Consider the following 22,551-nt stretch of genomic DNA (forward strand, 5'->3'; position numbering starts at 1 on the left):
CAAGAAAGTAGAAACAACAATGCATCACACAAAGCAGCCACAACTGTCAGTAAGAGTGTCCATGATTGAGTCTTTGAATGAAGAGATTGAGATAAAACTGTCCAGTTTGAGTGTTTGTTGCAGCTCGTTCCAGTCGCTAACTGCAGGGAACTGAAAAGAGAAGCGACCCAGGAATATGTGTGCTTTGGGGATCTTTAACAGAATGTGACTGGCAGAACGAGTGTTGTATGTGGAGGATGAGGGCTGCAGTCGATATCTAAGATAGGGGGGAGTGAGGCCTAACATGTCTATAAGCACCACAGTCTTTACGGTAGTCTACAAATAGAGCACTTGAGTCACACAAGGGGTCTCTGACACATTCACTCCCTTCTGGACAGTGTGCAGGGGCCTCCAGGACAGGAAGACATATAATTCATCTCAAGTCAATCAAACAACAGGTTAAAGGTCCAATGCAGTGGACAGGAGAGTGTGAAGGTGCGAAACATAGCGCTACAATTTTCGTAGAAACCAAGCGGGTGGCTATCATTACCAGTCAGGCCTGGGGGAGAGAGAAGGACTGGCAGAGAATGTGAGAGAGGTGGGATGGATAGGGAGAGACGGCAAGAGCGGGACAGATTCTCTGAAAGCTATCTCAGAGGAGGAGGGTGCTCTATGACATTTAACCCATGGCATACTTTCCATCCTAACATCATCAAAGAGCCACAATGTCATGGAGTACACAACAGTAAAGTGTGTGTGTGTGTGTGTGTGTGTGTGTGTGTGTGTGTGTGTGTGTGTGTGTGTGTGTGTGTGTGTGTGTGTGTGCGCACATAAGGACAAGGCCTTGGTAATATTACACAACATTATGTACTTGGGGATAGAAAAAAAGACCAAAACTGTTTAAATGACTCTACTGTTGCAATCTGGGCTCAAATCTAATGAAAAACCTCTCATGACAGGAATGTTCTCTGTGAAAACAAACACTAAAACAAAGTAAAAGTCGAGGGAGGTTTGTGAACTTGGATTCTGAAGCAATCCTGGGATATTTATTATTTCTGGCTTTCCTCTTTGTGAAAAGGGGTATACAGAGTTAGTGGGGGGAAGAGAGGATGTTAGAATTAGGATGAGGCAGGGTTACTGGATCAGAATATTGAAAAGGAGAAGGAATGCTGGGAAGGGCTGGATCTGATAGCAGAAGGGTGCAGGGATCGAGGGAGAGAGAGGAGGATGCAGGGATAGAGGGAGAGAGAGGGGCGTGCAGGGATAGAGGGAGAGAGGTGAATGTGATACATTTCAGCACCACAGGGGTGATAAACTATAGACCAGGGCTCTCCAACCCAGTTCCTGGAGAGCTACCATCCTGTAAGTTTTTGCTCCCAACCCTAATCTATCACACCTGATTCTAATAATTAGCTAGTTGATAAGTTGAATCAGGTTAGTTACAGCTGGGGTTGGAGAGAAACCCTACAGGAGGGTAGTTCTCTAGGAACAGGGTTGGAGAGCCCTGCAATAGACATTGAATATCCTGAGCAGTTGATCGTGTGTGTGTGTGTGTGTGTGTGTGTGTGTGTGTGTGTGTGTGTGTGTGTGTGTGTGTGTGTGTGTGTGTGTGTGTGTGTGTGTGTGTGTGTGTGTGTGTGTGTGTGTGTGTGGTTAGTGAACATCAATGCAATGCCTTACAAGGCCACAGGACTGTTGGTGTGACTGCATTAGTGAGAAAGTGAGTGTGTGTGTATTTATAGCCCATTGAAAAAGAAAAGAGACCCCTGTCCCCTCCTACCCCTCTCCTCACCCACTCCCCAATTAGTCGTCTATTGGTGGGGTAATCCAATCAGGAGTGACTACAGCTCGCCCTCCGTCGCCCGTCTCAGTCTGAGCAGACTCCTCAAAGGCACACACCCTCCACAGACAGAAAGGTAAGACTCATCACTGTCCACTCATCAATCCATCCCTTTTCACTCCTCTTCCACTTCTCTAGCACTCCCTCTCTGGCATCCTCTTCCACGTCCATTATCTCTCTGCACCTGCGCTCTTACCTCTACTTAATAATGTTATCTATCTTTCCACTGTTCAACTAAGCCCGTCTCCGTCCATCCCATTACCTCTTCTTCTCTACCACTGGAAACTATCCCCCTCCACTCAGCCCAAACAATATCACTCACCCTCCTCCTAAAACTCCACATCTCTCTCTCTGTTTATGGCTCTTCAGACTTTTATCAACTTGCACAGAATGACAGAATTTTGGCATTTAAGCGTGACATGTGACCTAATTTCTTCACTGACTAACTCAACGGTGGCTTAATTGATAAAGGTAAATCCATTGTATGTCATCAGTAGTTGACTTAGATGTCTTTATTTACTATTTTTAAGACTCACTTTGAATCAAAGGTCATCAGTTGAGCTTTGGTAGGGAACATTAATGTTCCCATGATACAGATTACATGATCAAAGGAGATCCAATAATTGTTCTTGGGCCCTCAGAAAGCCTGACTCTATTGCCCTACATTCACTGTGCCTCGGAGAGAAAATGATTAGGGTTTTAGTGGACTTTGTTTTAAATGCTCAAGGTGATCCTTTCAGCAGGTTAACATTGTCACAGTGCAAATCCAAGATCCATCTGTCAGACTGTGCGTGCATGTGTGTGTGTGTGTGTGTGTGTTGAACTTTAAACATAGACGGTGTGTATGCTAGGGGAAGGCTGTCTATGCTATGTTGTGATATCTAATCAATTATTTATATATACACTAGATGACTGACAGGGGCCCTGTGTTGAAGCCACCGTGCCACCATCTTGGTACAACCTCACCATAAATATTTGGAAGCTATAGAAATGCATTTATCTACATTTATTTTTCCACATTTATTCTATTACAGACACCTTAATGCACACTTCAAATTATATTATGTGATCTAAACATATATATATATATATATATATATTCCCTTAAAGTATAAGTACTAATATATTCCCTTAAAGTATAAGTACTAATGTTACTATCTCCACTACAACAGAAAAATACTTAGACATTTAATTTTGTAATTACTGTAGAATTCCATTGATTCCTGTGGATGACTGCTCCTTAAATATGACCAACCGGTGGCTTCAAAGCCTTTCGTTGGCAAATACATATCATCTGCAAATCAGGGTTTATATACATCATTGTATCTAATGCTGAAGGACAAGTGGGGGTGTTTTCAGTGTGTCTGGATAAAGTGCTGATGGACAGGGCAGATAGGTTATATTCTCTATGACTTTGTGCCAAGTATCTACACACTATTGTTAGGGAAGAAGTGGGGAGTGGTGTGGGAAAGGGGGGGTATATTTAGGGAAACAAAGTTACACCCCTTTAGGCTAGGAGGTATTAAGTGCAGTCATGGTGTGATGGAGCCAATGAAATAGTCCCAAAGGTGCAAACCCTGCCACTCGACTTATCTGGAAGACTATATGTGTATGTGTGACGGACTGTGTATGTCTGTAGTAGTTTGACATTGAGCTATTTTGAACCTCTAAACCTCTCTGTCGTGGCTCTTGAAAGCATTCCAGTTTGCTGGGAGGGCACTGGCTATCATTAGAGATGCATGTCACTGTGGGCCACTTCCGTCATTGTGGCTCAAGCCTAGTGCGATAGATCCCCTGTCAGCACTGACAGAGAGAGAATACCTGTCCACTGTTACTGACTCAACATTAAGGAAATCTTTGACTACGTACAGACTCAGTGAGCATAGCCTTGCTATTGAGAGAGGCCGCTGTAGTCAGACCTGGCTCTCAAGAGAAGACAGGCTACAGTATTTGCACACTGCCCACAAAATGAGGTGGAAACTGAGCTGTACTTCCTAACCTGCCAAATGCATGACCATATTAGAGACACATATTTCCCTCAGATTACACAGACCCACAAAGAATTTGAAAACAAATCAAATTTGGATAAACTCCCATGTCTATTGGGTGAAATACCACAGTGTGCCATCACAGCAGGAAGATTTGTGACCTGTTGTCACAAGAAAAGGGCAACCAGTGAAGAACAAACACCATTGTAAATACAACCCATATTTATGCTTATTTCTTTTATTTTCTTGTACTTGAACTATTTGCACCTCATTACAACACTGTATATAGACATAATATGACAATTGAAATGTCTCTATTCCTTTGGGGGGGCTGGGGTCAGATGTGGGTACTCCAGTGGTTCCTGTCAAATTGAGGAAGAGGGGAGGGGTGTAGGATCTTTTTCTTGCTAAGTAAAGAAATATAATTTATCTTAGTCCAATGTAGCCATTTGTATTGCAATATCAAGTCATTTCTGGGTAACATTGAAGTACCTTAATGTGATTGTTTTGAATGGTCAAAAAAAAATACTTCTTAGCAAAGAGGGGAAAAGTAGCTGTTATTGGTAGACAGACCAAAAAGAAAAATGTCTGACGTATTAACTAATTTTTCACCAAGCAGGCCAAAACTCCATCCCAACAAAACAGGCTGAAAAGTTCAGGCAGTCTTTTCAAACAGCTCTTACACAAAAAGGGCATTATCATAATTTTCACAATTTCACAGTATTATTCCAACCTATTGTTGTGGAAATATTTAAAAAAACAAGGACATCCAGTTTTGGACTGCACTGGGCCTTTAAATTTTATGTAGATGAAAAACAAAAGAAGACAATCTTGTAAGGGGATGCACTCTGGACCATTTATAACACTTGTCTGGCTGTTTGTCAGTACCCAATACAGTTTTTAGGTTCAAGTTCTGGCAGGTTGGATGGGGGGGGGTGTCGCTGCACAGCTATTTTCAGGTCTCTCCGGAGATGTTAGATCGGGTTCATGTCCAGGCTCTGGCTGGTTCACTCAAGGACATTCAGAGACTTGTCCCAAAGCCACTCCTGCATTGTCTTGGCTGTGTGCTTAGGGTCATTGTCCTGTTGGAAGGTGAACCTTTGCTCCAGTCTGAGGTCCTGAGAGCTCTGGAGCAGGTTTTCATCAATGATCTCTTTGTACTTTGCTCTGTTCATCTTTCCCTTGATCCTGACTGCAGTCCCTGCAGCTGAAAAACATCCCCACAGCATGATGCTGCCACCACCCTGCTTCACCGTAGGGATGGTGCCAGGTTTCCTCCAGACGTGACACTTGACATTCAGGGCAAAGAGTTTAATCTTGGTTTCATCAGACCAGAGAATCTTGTATCTCATGGTCTGAAAGTCTTTAGATGCCTTTTGGCAAACTCCAAGCGGGCTGTCATGTGCCTTTTACTGAGGAGCGGCTTCCGTCTGGCCACTCTACCATAAAGGCCTGATTGGTGGAGTGTTGCGGGGGGGGTTGGAACAGACATGAGGATTGTCAATCAAAATGAATAGAACAGAGTTGGAACCTCTAAGTTGACTGGTCAACTCATGGGTACACTTGCAATGGCTGACTGATGTCATCATATCAAATGTTATTTGTCACATGCTTTGTAAACAACAGGTGGAGACTAACAGTGAAATGCTTTCTTACGGGCTCTTCCCAACAACGCAGAGAGAGAGAAAATAGAGAAATGGTATGAAAGTAAAAATCAATACACAATGAGTAACAATAGCATGGCTATATACAAGGGGTAAAAGCACCGAGTCCATATGCATGGGTACGAGGTGATATGTACAAAAACTCAGCAAGAAAAGAAACGCCCCTTTTTCAGGACCCTGTCTTTCAAAGATCATTTGTAAAAATCCAAATAACTTCACAGATCTTCGTTGTATAGGGTTAAACATTGTTTCCCATGCTTGTTCAATGAACCATAAACAATTAATGAGCAGGTGAGGACCTGCTTTACAACAGGCCTACAAGCCCTCAGTCCAGCCTCTCTCAGCCTATTGCGGACAGTCTGAGCACTGATGGAGGGATTGTGCGTTCCTGGTGCAACTTGGGCAGTTGTTGTTGCCATCCTGTACCTGTCCTGCAGGTGTGATGTTCGGAGGTACCGATCCTGTGCGGTTGTTGTTACACGTGGTCTGCCACTGCAAGGACGATCAGCTGTCCGTTCTGTCTCCCTGCAGCGCTGTCTAAGGCATCTCACAGTACGGACATTGCAATTAGCAATTTATTGTCCTGGCCACATCTGCAGTCCTCATGCCTCCTTGCAGCATGCCTAAGGCATGTTCACGCAGATGAGCAGGGACTGGGCATCTTTCTTTTGTTGTTTTTCAGAGTCAGTAGAAAGGCGTCTTTAGTGTCGTAAGTTTTCATAACTGTGACCTTAATTGCCTACCGTCTGTAAGCTGTTAGTGTCTTAACAACCGCTTCCAATTATCTTAGACCACGCCCCTTCCCTCCACACCTATTCCCACTCCCTAATCATCTCTTGTCTACCTTTTTCAAACCTTTCATTCCCTGTATAGCGTACCACAGTATGAGTTATAATACCCATAAAACCTAGAGGTCAAACAGGGAAATGGTTCCAATAATTTACCCACCATTAATTTTTACCATAGGGGATTTTAGAAACACTTAAAATAAGGGCTGTGTTTCATGTAGGCTTATCCTGGCGTGATCTTTTGATTAGAGGCCGACCGATTATGATTTTTCAACGCCGATACCAATTATTGGACGACCCAAAAAAAAGCTGATACCGATTAATCGGCCAATTTGTTATTTATTTGTAATAATGACAATTACAACAATACTGAATACACTTTCATTTTAACTTAATATAATGCATCAATAGAAATCCATTTAGGCTCAAGTAAATAATGAAACATGTTCAATTTGGTTTAAATAGTTGAAGAAAGTAAAAGTGCAATATGTGCTATGTAAAAAAAGTTAAAATTAAGTTCCTTGCTCAGAACATGAGAACATATGAAAGCTGGTGGTTCATTTTAACATGAGACTTCAACATTCCAAGGTAAGTGTCACGCCCTGGTCAAAATATTTTGTGTTTATCTTCATTTATTTGGTCAGGCCAGGGTGTGGCATGGGTTTTTGTATGTGGTGTGTATGTATTGGGATTGTAGCTTAGTGGGGTGTTCTAGTTAGGTCTATGGCTGTCTGAAGTGGTTCTCAGAAGCAAGGTGTTTATCGTTGTCTCTGATTGGGAACCATATTTAGGCAGCCATATTCTTTGTTTGTTTCGTGGGTGATTGTCCTTAGTGTCCTTGTTCTTGTCTATGTATTAGTGTACACAAGTATAGGTTGTTTCGGTGTTCGTTACATTTATTGTTTTTTGTAGTGTTTGTATTTAGATTCGTGTTACGTTTGTTTATTAAAACATGGATCGCAATCTACACGCTGCTTTTTGGTCCGACTCTCCTTCACACCTAGAAAACCGTTACAGTAAGAGGTTTTAGGTTGTAGTTAATATAGTATTTATAGGACTATTTCTCTCTATACCATTTGTATTCCATATACCTTTGACTATTGTTCTTATAGGCACTTTAGTATTGTCAGTGTAACAGTATAAAGCCTTGGTTTCATGCATGTCAACATCAGAAGCCTCCTCCCTAAGTTTGTTTTACTCACTGCTTAAGCACACTCTGCTAACCCTGATGTCCTTGCCGTGTCTGAATCCTGGCTCAGGAAGGCCACCAAAAATTCAGAGATTTCCATACCCAACTATAACATCTTCAGTCAAGATAGAACTGCCAAAGGGGGAGGAGTTGCAGAGATAGCCTGCAAAGTAATGTCATACTTTCCAGGTCCATACCCAAACAGTTCGAACTACTAATTCTGAAAATTACTCTCTCCAGAAATAAGTCTCTCACTGTTGCCGCCTGCTACCGACCCCCCTCAGCTCCCAGCTGTGCCCTGGATACCATTTGTGAATTGATTGCCCCCCATCTAGCTTCAGAGTTTGTTCTGTTAGGTGACCTAAACTGGGATATGCTTAACACCCCGGCAGTCCTACAATCTAAGCTAGATGCCCTCAATATCACACAAATCATCAAGGAACCCACCAGGTACAACCCTAACTCTGTAAGCAAGGGCACCCTCATAGACGTCATCCTGACCAACTGGCCCTCCAAATACACCTCTGCTGTCTTCAATCAGGATCTCAGCGACCACTGCCTCATTGCCTGTATCCGCTACGGTGCCGCAGTCAAACGACCACCCCTCATCACTGTCAAACGCTCCCTAAAACACTTCTGTGAGCAGGCCTTTCTAATCGACCTGGCCCGGGTATCCTGGAAGGACATTGACCTCATCCCGTCAGTTGAGGATGCCTGGTCATTCTTTAAGAGTAACTTCCTCACCATTTTAGATAAGCATGCTCCGTTCAAAAAATGCAGAACTAAGAACAGATACAGCCCTTGGTTCACTCCAGACCTGACTGACCTCGACCAGCACAAAAACATCCTGTGGCGGACTGCAATAGCATCGAATAGTCCCCGCGATATGCAACTGTTCAGGGAAGTCAGGAACCAATACACGCAGTCAGTCAGGAAAGCTAAGGCCAGCTTCTTCAGGCAGAAGTTTGCATCCAGTGTTAATCTGCAATATTGTAATTATTCGCCTACCTCCTCATGCCTTTTGCACACATTGTATATAGACTCCCCTTTTTTTCTACTGTGTTATTGACTTGTTAATTGTTTACTCCATGTGTAACTCTGTGTTGTCTGTTCACACTGCTATGCTTTATCTTGGCCAGGTCGCAGTTGCAAATGAGAACTTGTTCTCAACTAGCCTACCTGGTTAAATAAAGGTGAAATAAAAAAAATTAAATAAAAATAGCTTCCATCCCTCTCCTCGCCGCTACCTGGGCTCGAACCAAGAACACATCGACAACAGCCAACCTCGAAGCAGCGTTAACCATGCAGAGCAAGGGGAACAACTACTCCAAGTCTCAGAGCGAGTGACATTTGAAACGCTATTAGCGTGCACCCCGCTAACTAGCTAACCATTTCACATCGGTTACACCAGCCTAATCTCGGGAGTTGATAGGCTTGAAGTCAATAACAGCGCAATGCTTGAGGCACAGTGAAGAGCTGCTGGCAAAACACACGAAAGTGCTGTTTGAATGAATGCTTACAAGCCTGCTGCTGCCTACCATCGCTCAGTCAGACTGCTCTATCAAATATCAAATCATAGACTTAATTATAACATAATAACACACAGAAATACGAGCCTTTGGTCATTAATATGGTCAAATCCGGAAACTATCATTTTATTTATTTATTATTATCACATATACCCTGAATCTGTGTGCAATGAACGCAAGAGTAGAGACACAATTTTACCTGGTAAATATTGCCTGCTAACCTGGATTTCTTTTAGCTAAATATGCAGGTTTAAAAATATATACTTCTGTGTATTGATTTTAAGAAAGGCATTGATGTTTATGGTTAGGTACACGTTGGAGCAACGACAGACCTTTTTACGCGAATGCGCACCGCTTCAATTAATGCAATGCAGGACACGCTAGATAAACTAGTAATATCAACCATGTGTAGTTATAACTAGAGATTATGATTGATTGATTGTTTTTTACAAGTTTAATGCTAGCTAGCAACTTACCTTGGCTTCTTACTGTATTCGGGTAACAGGTAGGCTCCTTGTGGAGTGCAATGAGAGGCAGGTGGTTAGAGCGTTAGACTAGTTAACCGGAAGGTTGCAAGATTGAATCCCGGAGCTGACAAGGTAAAAATCTGTCGTTCTGCCCTGAACAAGGAAGTAAGGATAGGCGGGACGCAAATGTTTCAACTGGCCAATTGCCAGGGAAAATGCAGAGCACCAGATTCAAATAAAATGCTATAAAATTCAAACTTTCATTAAATCCCACATGTAAGATACTCAATTAAAGCTACACTCGTTGTGAATCCAGCGAACATGTCAGATTTTTAAAATGCTTTTCGGCGAAAGCATAAGAAGCTATTATCTGATAGCCTGCACCGTCTGCACTAGCAGTGAACAAAGGAGCTAGCATATTATAACCCTGCAGGGACTACACAAAACGCTGAAATAAAATATAAAACATGCATTACCTTTGATGAGCTTCTTTAATTGGCACTCCAATATGTCCCATAAACATCACAATTCGTCCCTTTGTTCGATTAATAATGTCCATATATATCCAAAATGTCCATTTATAAAGCGCGTTTGATCCAGAAAAAAAAACTGCTTACAAAAACGCAACGTCACTACAAAATATTTCAAAAGTTGCCTATAAACATTGCCAAAATATTTCAAACTACTTTTGTAATACAACGTTAGGTATTTTTAAACGTTAATAATCGATCCAGTTATAGACAGGGCAATCTGTATTCAATACCGGAAAGATAACAAACCAGCGCTGCTTTTCACGTCTTGCGCAACTCACAAAAGTGTCCCCAGTTCCAAGTTGGCCTACTTCTTCATTGCACAAAGGAATAACCTCAACCAAATTCCAAAGACTGGCGACATCCAGTGGAAGCGGTAGGAACTAAAAATAGGTTCCTATGAAATATCCCATGGCAAAGACAGAGGGAACAGAGAGGGGGGGGAAAAATCTGAACAGTTAGTCCTCGGGGTTTTCAAACAGTTTTAGAAACTTCAGTGTTTTCTATCCAAATCTTTGAATAATATGCATATCCTATATTTTTGGCATGAGTAGCAGGAAGTTGAAATTGGGCACGCTATTTATCCAAAAGTGAAAATTCTGCCCCCTAGCTTTAAAAAGTTTTAACCCACCGTCCTAGGCCGTCATTGAAAATAAGAACGTGTTCTTAACTGACTTGCCTAGTTAAATAAAGGTGTAATATATTTAAAAAATAAAAATACATTCTCCCAAATCAGTGTCCAAAAATACCGATTTCCAATTGTTATGAAAACTTGAAATCGGCCCTAATTAATTGGCCATTCCGATTTAATACTGTGTATGTCTCTCTAGGACAAGGTGACCTCCCCTTGTGGGCTCTATAAGCTGCATGCTCCTTTCTACCTACCAGTTTAGTTTGTGTTTGATGCCTTCTTCCTGCCATTGGGTGTGATATGAAGTAAGTGCCCTTTGTTATTATACTGTTTGGCGAAATGTAAGTCCTAAATTATATATTTGTTACCTTTTTGTTATATCCCATGCTTGACTTGGACTGAAATAGGTTCCTGTACTAATTTTGGGTGCCGGTATAGTTTATATTTAGGTGCAGGAGCTCCACAATACCTTTGAGCTAATACTCTATAAGAGGAACAGTGCTGGTACTTAGCTCCGGTGAGCTCCTGCACAAATCAAGCACTGGTTATATACATGCCTTCGGTTTGCTAATGGTGCTAAATGCTATGGCTTCTTTGTTTATGATTGTCAGTCTCCTCAGTTTATAGTTCATGTTAAGCTCATATTCAATTGGTGCTACTTTATGATTCATGCACCTTTTGATGTTGTGTTCCTAATGTTTCCCTTTTGTGTCTCCATTCCAGAACACCACATCCTTGTTATCCAATCTATCTCAAGACCTTACAAGCCACACCTCCTAACACATCCTTCCTAACCCTACCTACCAGCCTTACAAGACAACAGGATCTGGAAGCATCTCCTCCCCCACCTTTGTCTTTGCAATGTGTGAAATAAATGTGATAATTGTACCATCCCCTCCTTACATTCTGACTGATGCACCATGGGAGCAGAAACAGTCCTGAACCTAGCTTAGTCTGTCCTAAATCGTTTCTTCGGTCCCACCAAACATACACAGAATGTGGGTGCCATGTTCTCAGCTCTGTTATTAAAAGTACACTCAAGAAAAACCTTTATTGATCCTAGTGGTTAAGGAGTAACATTAAATGGGTTAAATACCCCACCAACATTATAAAGAAAGCCCTTCAATTGCTGAAGTACATGGCAACACACATTTCAGCAAATCAAGGCCAGGTCTAAATTGTTTACAAGGTTACCATAAATTGTTTTATTTGTTATATTAAATCAATTATGGCCATCAGTTATCAGCATTAAGAAACTGCTAGGCATTGTCTACTAACATCTGAGAACTGCTAGCTAACTGGCAAGCACAACAATTGTGAACTTCGGTAGTACAGCCCCCGAGAAATCATCCGACTGTCAAATGTACAGTCCGAGAGAAATTGAGACCATGGTCTGATTAACGGATAAATGACACAGACATGGTGGAGTAGCAGGAAGATCAGAATGCATTTAACCTAGAGGTTGAGTTCAAATCCTACACTGTAAACCCCAATGTGCTCTCATTACACAACTTGAGGAAATCCATTGCACTTAATATCTGAGTACAGTTACTTTAATTTTTGTAGTCATTGCTCAAACTGAGAGTCACTTTGACCATGTAGAGGGTCCAGATTTGAATTATATCAGCTTGATGTCTCCAATATAATTTCCCAGAGTGCCTTGCATTTGAGTGAATTGTAGAGTTACCACTCATGACTATTTGTTAGTGACAGAGACATGGTTGTCTGAATTCATTCATTTTCACCAAGTGAGTTCCTAGGGGAATGTTATCATTATAATTACTCTATGACAATACATTAGATATCTCATAAGGAATTGGTTCACAGGCCACATTAGGCCTGCAAGTAGGGTTGCAATATTCCAGTAACTTCGGTAAAATAAAATCCAACTTGGGTTTCTGGAAAACCTGGAAAATGTACCAACATTTTAACAATCCTACCTGCAGGTCCCATTATGCTGTCTTGCAAACGGATGTGTAATTCCTAATATAATCTAGCCAGAGTTAGGATATCCAACAGTTGCACTGTTTATTCTCCCGAACCTGCGTTCAGAATGACTGCCAGGGTTAAGAACAGTGTGAGTAGACTAGCTAAGACATCTAAACTGGAACAACCATTTCAGTAATGGGTGCAAAAATATCTAACTAAATGATTGGATTTGTTTAGAAAAATGTGTTATTTATCTTTGTGTAGCATAAGATGAATCAATATCGCTTCATGTACATGCAAAAACGGATATTAAAAACAATTCCAAAAACTCAACCTGCAGTAGAGCATGCTGGATAAAAATACAATTGATCATAACTTAAAGTGAGTTGATTCTCATTTAGTTTGGAGTCAGTACCACATACAGTTAAGTAATAATGACTTACTAGAAGTATTTGAGTAAAAAATGCCTTGGCGTTTACACGCTGAATCATAATTACTGTATAAATGAACACGCACAGTGTAATCATGTATGTAAAAGTGTGTAATATTGTAAGCTGAAAACACTATGTTAAAAGCACTGTCTGTGTGTGTGTCCAATTTTAGATGAATGTTCCAATGAAACATGTCTAGAACATTAAATATGGGATATTCTGAGAACATGACAACCATGTTCTGGGTAAGTTCTGTTTTACATTTAGGGAATGTTATCCTAACTAACGCCAAAACTGGACACAAACATCTGGGGAATATTATGGGTAACATTACAAATAGTTCTCTCTCCCTAGAACTGTTAGCTGGGAAACAATGTTATCAAAAGACTTGATAGGTGCCTTTGAGTCTCCAGATGTATTAGTCGGTCTTTATTTCGCTTGCCGTTAGTGTTGCTGGGACGGATGACATCAAAGAGAACACATAAAATAAAATAGCTGAAGATTTGATTAGGGTAGAGTTCATTTTTTAAATTTTGGGAACCAGATGAATCCTGATTTAAGCTAGGTAAGTTAGAGCGATGGAGAGACTTTTTGAAGAGGGGTTAGAGGGAGAGTAGATATTACTGGTAAATAGGACAGTAAATATATTAATTCCTCTTTCAACTGAAAGACAGAACAGAGAATTCCTCTGAATTCCTTTTTTGACAGTACACCAAGACCTTTCTCTAGCCCCCCTACTCTTGAGTAAGCGGTGGTATATCTGAAGTCCTTATGCACAAAGACCATACATAATGCAATGATATCAGGAACATACCACGATATTACAGGGGGTTTAGTCCAGAGAAAGGGGGACCGAATGAGGAAATGCAAAAACAACCCATTGGGTTGGAAAAGCAATGGAAAGCAAATGGAGAGAAAGACAGAGAGTGGGGGGTGGGGCAGGGAGAGAGGGAAGGAGCGAGGGGGAGAGAGAGAGAGATGAGGGCAGCTGGATGAAGGAGTTTTGTTGTTGAAAAAGCTAAAGAGAATAAGATGGGAAGAGAGAAGGAATTTAAGAGAATGAGGGGGGACATTCTCTAGTTTTCCAGATTTTCTTTTGCCTCCTTATATGGTCAAATGATGACTGTGGAATCAGTGGGCAGAGGGGAGTGGGTCGGAACTCAGAGAGAGGGAAAGAATGAGAGGAGAAAGAGGTGAGAAGTGTAGAGGAGAGGGGTGTGCTTGGGACACTGGGGACTTCCACAAGAGGCAGCCGGACACAAACCACTGGTCAGCAAAGCGAGACAGTTCAGGCACAGAGAGGCATAACCAGGAGTCTTATCAGGGGCTGAACTGCTAACAGCTGCAGAGCGTGAGTAGCCATTATTCTGGTGTGCCGTCATACACACACACACACACACACACACACACTGCGGGATGCTGAGCTGTGTAGAGGTCTGGTGCGTGATACTGACAGCTGGAAGTGTGGTTATGGATTGCTAACTGCAGGGTGATATAGTGAGTGTTGGTATGCGCAGGAGCGAAAGTCCCCTGTCCCTCTCTAAGCATGCCTGATAGAGCTATTAATATCCCTCTCATCTGTAACCAGGTGGCTGTCACGCCAACAGACAAGACTGGATGCTGATAGACACACAGAGACTAAACCCTAGAGAGAGTCATACTGTACACAAAAGTATAACTTGATACAACTGTCGGCAATATAACACTGTCTCAAAAGATGACAGTCAGGTGTCTATTGACATGTCCTTAATGTCTTTTCAGAGATCTCCATTGTACTTGTTGTTGTGCTTGTGTTCCCTCCACTCTGCTTAAATGTGAAATGCACTTGTGGATATTCTATTCATTGCAGTAACAGGCAAGTCAATTTAGATCCAGTTCTCATTACCTATAACAGACTGATTATGATGTATGCTCTCTGCTACTACTCAGTGTCAGGGAGCGGATATCTCTGTATAAACACTGGCACACAGACAAGGCAAACAGACAGTTCCTCCAAGGTGGATTCTGTTTGTCTAGCTGAACTCTTAAAAACCTAGGCTACTTACAAATGTACGGTATGTATGCAGGTCATGCATCCGGGTTCTTGACCATAACTTGAAGAAACCCTTTTTATACAGTAAGACAATTGTCATTCCCAAATTCTCCCCCTCCCCTCTCCTCAGGTTAGCGGGGTGGGATTCCCGGTGCCAAGATGACTGAGCGCTATGATTGCCACTACTGTAAGGAATCCCTGTTTGGTAAGAAGTACGTCCTGAGAGAGGAGAACCCATACTGTGTCAAATGCTATGAGAGCCTGTACTCCAATACCTGTGAGGACTGCAAGAAACCCATCGGCTGCAATACCAGGGTATAATACACACACGCACAAACTACTAACACTGTCTCATTTTTTAGCCCCCATCCAAGAACATTGTCAAAGCGTGCCGTCTGATGTTTAGATTTGGATTGTCCCTCTGCTGTCTCCGTAGGACCTGTCCTACAAGGACCGCCACTGGCACGAGGAGTGTTTCCAGTGCTTCCAGTGTAAACGCTCTCTGGTAGACAAGCCCTTCTCCACCAAGGATGACCAGCTACTCTGCACTGAGTGCTACTCCAATGAGTACTCCTCCAAGTGCCACGAGTGCAAAAAGACCATCATGCCTGGTGAGAACCTTCACCTAGATCCATCTAATCTATACTAGACCCACACAAAATAGGATGCATACATGTGGGCAGGCACACACAAACAGGCGTGTACACAGACTACTTTTGCACTATCACAGATGACACAAACCTTCAATGGTTGTAGACACAATTTGGATCTGTCAAAATACAAACACTCACAGCCCCTTATGACATAATAATCGATTTAACGTTATAACGTTATAATGCTCCATAATTGGATATTCAAAATGAAATAAAATAACAAAACAAATGGTGCTTTCCCCCGACAGTCAGTGTAACTATATTCTGAGGTCTGGAGTGCAGCCAGAACACTGAACGTAGATTGAAATGACTTCCAGACCTCTCTGTCCCCACTCTGTTTCAATACAAAGACCACCACGCAGTATTTAGAGAGTGCGGGAATGAGTGTGTAATCCAAGGACTGAGTAGTGTGTGTGTGACCTTTTTCTCACTCTCCATCCTGTCTCCTTTCCTAATTTCCCCTTATTAATCTACCTCTGTCTCTCCATCCCTCTCTTATTCACTCCCCCTCCCCCTGCTCCCTCCCTCTTTCCTTCCCTCCCTCTGTCCATCCCTCCCTCTGTCCATTCCTCCCTCTGTCCATCCCTCCCCTCTCTTGCTTCATCTCCTTCATGCAGGCTCCAGGAAGATGGAGCATAAGGGTAACAGCTGGCATGAGACCTGCTTCACCTGCCAGCGTTGCCAGCAGCCCATCGGCACCAAGAGCTTCATCCCCAAGGAGAACCAAAACTTCTGTGTGCCCTGCTACGAGAAACAGTTTGCCATGCAGTGTGTGCATTGCAAGAAAGTAGGTCAAAGGTCATGACAGTGTAAATACTGTAGTGTTTTTTCGAAAGTTTTTCTGACCTCTAAATTGATATATACAACATAGAAAATGTTGGATATCGGCTGAAAGTCTGGCTGTGTCTGGCAGACAAGACTATAGGAACATCGAGTAGCACTTGATATGTATATAAATGCTATCAGTATCTATACAAGTGGCAATTTACTAAATGGATTGCTGTAACCACGGAGATCGGGTATCTGGATGGCAGTACTTGGTGTGTGCGTGTGCACATGTGTATGTGCGTACTTGTGTGCACACATATGTGTGTGCATGGTCAAATGTGTGCCTGAATGCCTAACCCTTTCTCTCCCCATTAAATAGCCCATCACTACTGGTGGGGTGACCTATCGCGACCAGCCATGGCATAAGGACTGCTTCCTGTGCACCGGCTGCAAGCAGCAGCTGTCAGGCCAGCGGTTCACCTCCCGTGATGACTTTGCGTACTGCCTCAACTGTTTCTGCAACCTGTACGCTAAGAAGTGTGCCTCCTGCACCACCCCCATCAGCGGTAAACTATCTATCTATGTGGGTGTGTTACAGATACACGTTTTCTGCTCAGGTCATGCACAGATTATCAGAGGCCAGAATGGCGCCGATAGTGAGGGCCGCTGAGCAACTAGCCCCTAGTCAACTTTGCAGTATTTTGTTTTTTATTTCTTACATTATTAGGCCAGAACATTTTTTGTGTTATTACTTACAGCCGGGAAGAACTTTTGGATATCAGAGTGACGGTAACTCACAAGCATTACCAGCATTATGATCAGGAATACGACTTTCCAGAATCGTAACCTTGGTTCGTACCACCCAGGCAAATTGAACTGATTCCAGCGGCTGACCCAAAACATCGCCAGCGAAGAAGAGGTACTCGGAGTGGACCTCCAGTCCGACTCAGGAGGAGCACACACCACCTACCGCTTCCGGATATATTACACGCTAAGTTGATGAGCTGAGAGCGAGGATTTCCTTCCAGAGAGACCCCAGGGATTGTAACATACTCTGTTTCACAGAAACGTGTCTTTCTCTGGATATACTGTCTGAGTCCGTACAGCCAGTTGGGTTCTCAGATCATCGCACAGAAAGGAATACATTTCTCAGGGAAGAAGGGTGGGGTTGTATGTTTCATGATTAACTACTCATGATGCGATTGTGATAACATACAGGAACTCAAGTCCTTTTGTTCACCCAAACTAAAATACCTCACAATCAAATGCTGACCGTATTACCTCCCTAAAGAATTATCTTCGGTTATAGTCACAGCTGTGTATATTCCACCTCAAGCCGACAACCCTCAAATAACTTCACTGGATTTTATGCAAACTGGAAACCACATATCCTGAGGCTGCATTTATTGTAGCTGTGGATTTTAACAAAGCAAATTTGAGGAAAACGCTACCGAAGTTCGACCAACACAATGCCTGAGGTACTCGACCACTGCTAAAACACGACCACTGCTACTCCAACTTCCGGATGCCTACAAGGCCCTCCCCCACCCTCCCTTTGACAAAACTGATCACAACTCCATTTTGCTCCTCCCTTCCTATAGGCAGAAACTCAAACAAGAATTACCCGTGCTAAGGACTATTCAACGCTGGTCTGACCAATCGGAATCCAAACTTCAAGATTGTTTCGTTCACGCAAACTGGAATATGTTCCATGTAGCCTCAGAGAATAACATTGACAAATATACTGATATGGTGACTAAGTTTATCAGGACGTGTATAGGAGATGTGCCCACTGTGACTATTAAAACCTACCCTAACCAGAAACAATGGATAGATGGCAGCATTTGTGCAAAACTGAAAGTGGAAACCACCGCATTTAACCATGGCAAGGTGACTGGGATTTATGGCAGAATATAAACGGTGTAGTTATTCCCTCCACAAGCAATCAAAACAGGCAAAACGTCAGTATAGAGACAAAGTGGAGTCGCAATTCCACGGCTCAGAAACAAGACGTATCTGGCATGGTCTACAGATAATCACGGACTACAAAAGGAAAACCAGCCACGTTGCAAACACCGACGTCTTGGTTCCGGACAAGCTAAACACCTGCTTCGCCCTCTTTGAGGATAACACAGTGCCAACAATGCGGCCCGCTACCAAGGACTGCGGGCTCTCCTTCTCCGTAGCCAACGTGAGTAAGACATTTAAGCGTGTTAACCCTTGCAAGGCTGCCAGCCCAGACAGCATCCCTAGCTGCATCCTCAGAACATGTGGAGACCAGCTGGCTGGTGTGTTTACAGACATATTCAATCTCTACCTATCCCAGTCTGCTGACCCCACATGCTTTCGGATGGCCACCATTGTTCCTGCACCCAAGAAAGCAAAAGTAACTGAACTAAATGACTATCGTCCCAGACCACTCAGTTCTGCTATCATGAAGCGCTTTGAGAGACTGGTCAAGGATCATATCAACGCTACCTTACCTGACACCCTAGACCAGGGCTGCCCAACCCCCTTCCTGGAGATCTACTGTCCTGTTGGTTTTCAGTCCAACCCTAATTTAGCATATCTGATCAGCCAGTTAAGGTCTTGTTGAGCAGCTAATTAGTAGAATCAGGTGTGTTAAATTAGGATTGGACTGAAAACCCACAGGACGGTAGATCTCCAGGAAGAGGGTTGGGCAGGCCTAATATAGACCCACTTCAATTTGCTTACCGCCTTAATAGTAGAGGTCGACCGATTATGATTTTTCAACGCCGATACCGATTATTGGAGGACCAAAAAAAAAGCAGATGCCGATTAACCAGACAATTTTATTTATTTATTTGTAATAATGACAATTACAACAATACTGAATGAACACTTTTATTTTAACTTAATATAATACATCAAAAAAATCAATTTAGACTCAAATAAATAATAAAACCTGTTCAATTTGGTTTAAATAATGCAAAAACAAAGTGTTGGAGAAGAAAGTAAAAGTGCAATATGTGCCATGTAAAAAAGGTAACGTTTAAGTTCCTTGCTCAGAACATGAGAACATATGAAAGCTGGTGGTTCCTTTTAACATGAGACTTCAATATTCCAAGGTAAGAAGTTTTAGGTTGTAGTTATTATAGGAATTATAGGACTATTCATCTCTATACTATTTGTATTTCATATACCTTTGACTATTGGATGTTCTTATAGGCATTTTAGTATTGCCAGTGTAACAGTATAGCTTCTGTCCCTCTCCTCCCCCGTACCTGGGCTCGAACCAGGAACACATCTAAAACAGCCACCCACGAAGCATCATTATCGATACAGAGCAAGATCGAATCCCCGAGCTGACAAGGAAAAAAATCTGTAGTTCTGCCCCTGAACAAGGCAGTTAACCCATCGTTCCTAGGCCGTCATTGAAAATAAGAATGTGTTCTTAACTGACTTGCCTAGTTAAATAAAGGTACAAAAATTCAAATAAAAAAACGTCCACAATCGGTGTCCAAAAATGCAGGTTACCGAATGTTATGAAAACTTGAAATCGGCCCTAATTAATCAGCCATTCCGATTAATCGGTCGACCTCTACTTAATAGATCCACAGACAATGCAATTGACATTGCATATAAATATAAAATAAACACAATGAAATACATTTTTATTCATGTTTGACCAATTTTTCAATTTCTATTGAACAATTTGTTCAGATGGTTCTAATCTTTGTTTCTTTAGCTATTGATAACTAGAAGGATAAATGGTTTTGTAAAAGCCCTATCCCACCTGAACAAGAGGAATACCTATGTAAGAATGCTGTTCATTGACTATAGCTCAGCAGTCGACACAATAGTACCATCCAAGCTCACCACTGAACTTGAGGCCCTGGGTCTCAACCCCGTTCTGTGCAACTGGGTCCTGGACATCCTGACGGGCTGCCCCCAAGTGGTGAAGTTAGGAAACAACACCCCTACTTCGCTGATCATCAACACTGGGCCCCCAAAAGGGTGCGTGCTCAACCCCACAAGGGTGCGTACTCCCTGTTCACCCATGACTACGCATGCCTCCTACTCAATCATCAAGTTTGCGGATGACACAACAGGCGGCAGGTCGCCTAGTAGTTAGAGCATTGGGCCGGTGACTGAAAGGTTACAGGATTGAATCCCCGAGCTGACAAGGTAAAAATCTGTCATTCTGCCCCTGAGCAAGGCAGTTAACCCACTGATCCCTGGGTGCCGAATATGTGGATGTCAATTTAAGGCAGCCCCCCGCACCTCTCTGATTCAGAGGGGTTGGGTTAAATGCGGAAGACACATTTCAGTTGAATGCATTCAGTTGTACAACTGACTAGGTATCCACCTTTCCCTAGTAGGCTTGATTACCAACAATGATGAGACAGCCTACAGGGAGGAGGTGAGGGCTCTGGGAGTGTGATGCCAGGAAAATAACCTCTCACAAAGCAAAGGAGATGATTGTGGTCTTCAGGAAACAGCAGAGGGAGCACCCCCCTATCCACATTGACGGGCCCGCAGTGGAGAAGGTGGAAATCTTGAAGTTCCTCGGCGTACACATCACTGACAAACTGAACTGGACCACCCACACAGACTGTGTGGTGAAGAAGGTGCAACAGAGGCTGAAGAAACCACAAACTTTTACAGATGCACAATAGAGAGCAACCTGTCGGGCATGTTTACAACGTGTGGAATAGTGCTTAGTGTATCTGGAACTACACTAACATGACAACACAATCCAACCATCTGTGCAGACCTGCGATGAGATTGTGTGTACCAGAACGCACCCTGTGTGTATCTAACAGAGTGTCAGTCAGTCAATTAGATGCTCACTTCCATCAGTTCTAACTTCTAATGAGTCAGTTAGTCACTTATTCACTCACTCACATCATGCCACACACTGTGCCCTGCTTGAATCCTTACTATCTCCTTTCCTCCCTCCCCAATCACAGATCTATATCATTTGATAAGAGAAAGTAAGGTATATCTGTCCTACTGTTTCCTCCACTCTGATCTGTGACAACTTCAATGAAGGATGTATTTAGGATGTAGAGACCTCTCTCACCTTTGGATAACAGTATGTTTTGATCTCTCCCTGTCTCTCTCAGGTCTGGGTGGCAGTAAGTACATCTCCTTTGAAGAGCGTCAGTGGCACCATGACTGCTTCAACTGTAGGAAGTGCTCTGTCTCCCTGGTGGGCCGAGGTTTCCTCACCGAGCGTGACGACATCCTGTGCCCTGAGTGTGGCAAAGACATCTGATTGGCAGGCAGCGAGTGGCCGACGAATCTGATTGGATAGCAATGAAACAACCAGGAGGAATGTTTTAAAATAATACATTTGAAAAAAATCAGCCAGGAACCGTAGCAATGAGTCCCAACAACAACCCGTCAGAGCACAACTGGAAATATATATATATCACAATACACAATATACTATCAGGCTACTAACCCAATATGCTATTTGAGTTCTAAAATAGACATTTGACAAACATAGGTTTTTGTGTCATTGGTCTTAGATTTGTTGGTGTGCAACAGCAAATATTGCTTTCTGTGAACCCTGGCTTGATATCCTATATCAGTTTGAGGTATTGCGCAATAATATCTGCTGTCCTAATCTATTATATGCTGTTAAAATTCACATATTCCGAGTTTATGTATTTAGAAAGGAAAGTCCACCCAAATCACACAATTACTGCAGTCTATGGAAACAAATATGTAATTCTGTAATTTGGGTGGACTATCACTTTACGATTTGAAAAGCTATTTTGTGGTGTGTATGAAGGAGAACAAGTTTCTAAGTAAATGAGCTCCAAAGTAAATGTAAACTAGCACAAAGGAACAGGTTTACCGGGCTTTTACACTGGTGCAAAGTTTGTAATGTTATTCAGATAAAACATAAAAGCTACAACTAAAGAAAAATACTAAATGTTAATAACAGAAGTGTAAATATTGACAGTTTGATAAGCTCAATTTATCATGCCCAATAAATAGCAAGTATACATTTAAGGCTGGTGGAAATGCCTGGTAACACTGACTCTAAGTGCTTGTAAACGTGAGAGCCGACACAGCACTGTCTGTATAAGTCATTTTCCAAGGGCACAGATGAAAAGTCAGTATTTGAAATCCAAATAAAGAACTACAAAAAGACCCA

General features: G+C 42.4%; 1 protein-coding gene across 3 annotated transcripts; it reads left to right on the forward strand.

The window, feature by feature from the left end:
• Nucleotides 1–1,690: 1,690 nt before the first annotated feature.
• Nucleotides 1,691–22,551, forward strand: LOC118386147 (four and a half LIM domains protein 2). Of its 3 annotated transcripts, none has more exons than XM_035773613.2 (6): nucleotides 1,691–1,895; nucleotides 15,128–15,312; nucleotides 15,434–15,608; nucleotides 16,268–16,437; nucleotides 16,798–17,001; nucleotides 21,509–22,551. In XM_035773613.2, the coding sequence occupies exons 2-6, from the start codon at nucleotides 15,157–15,159 to the stop codon at nucleotides 21,689–21,691; spliced, it is 888 nt and encodes a 295-aa protein (XP_035629506.1). In that variant the 5' UTR covers nucleotides 1,691–1,895; nucleotides 15,128–15,156; the 3' UTR covers nucleotides 21,692–22,551. The 3 variants fall into 3 exon arrangements, with proteins under 3 accessions (XP_035629506.1, XP_035629508.1, XP_035629507.1); XM_035773615.2 differs by having other exon boundaries at nucleotides 1,698–1,895; nucleotides 16,798–16,984; XM_035773614.2 differs by lacking the exon at nucleotides 1,691–1,895 and adding an exon at nucleotides 13,995–14,316.

Source organism: Oncorhynchus keta, chromosome 7, assembly GCF_023373465.1.
Source record: "Oncorhynchus keta strain PuntledgeMale-10-30-2019 chromosome 7, Oket_V2, whole genome shotgun sequence".
In the NCBI taxonomy this organism is placed as follows: domain Eukaryota; kingdom Metazoa; phylum Chordata; class Actinopteri; order Salmoniformes; family Salmonidae; genus Oncorhynchus; species Oncorhynchus keta.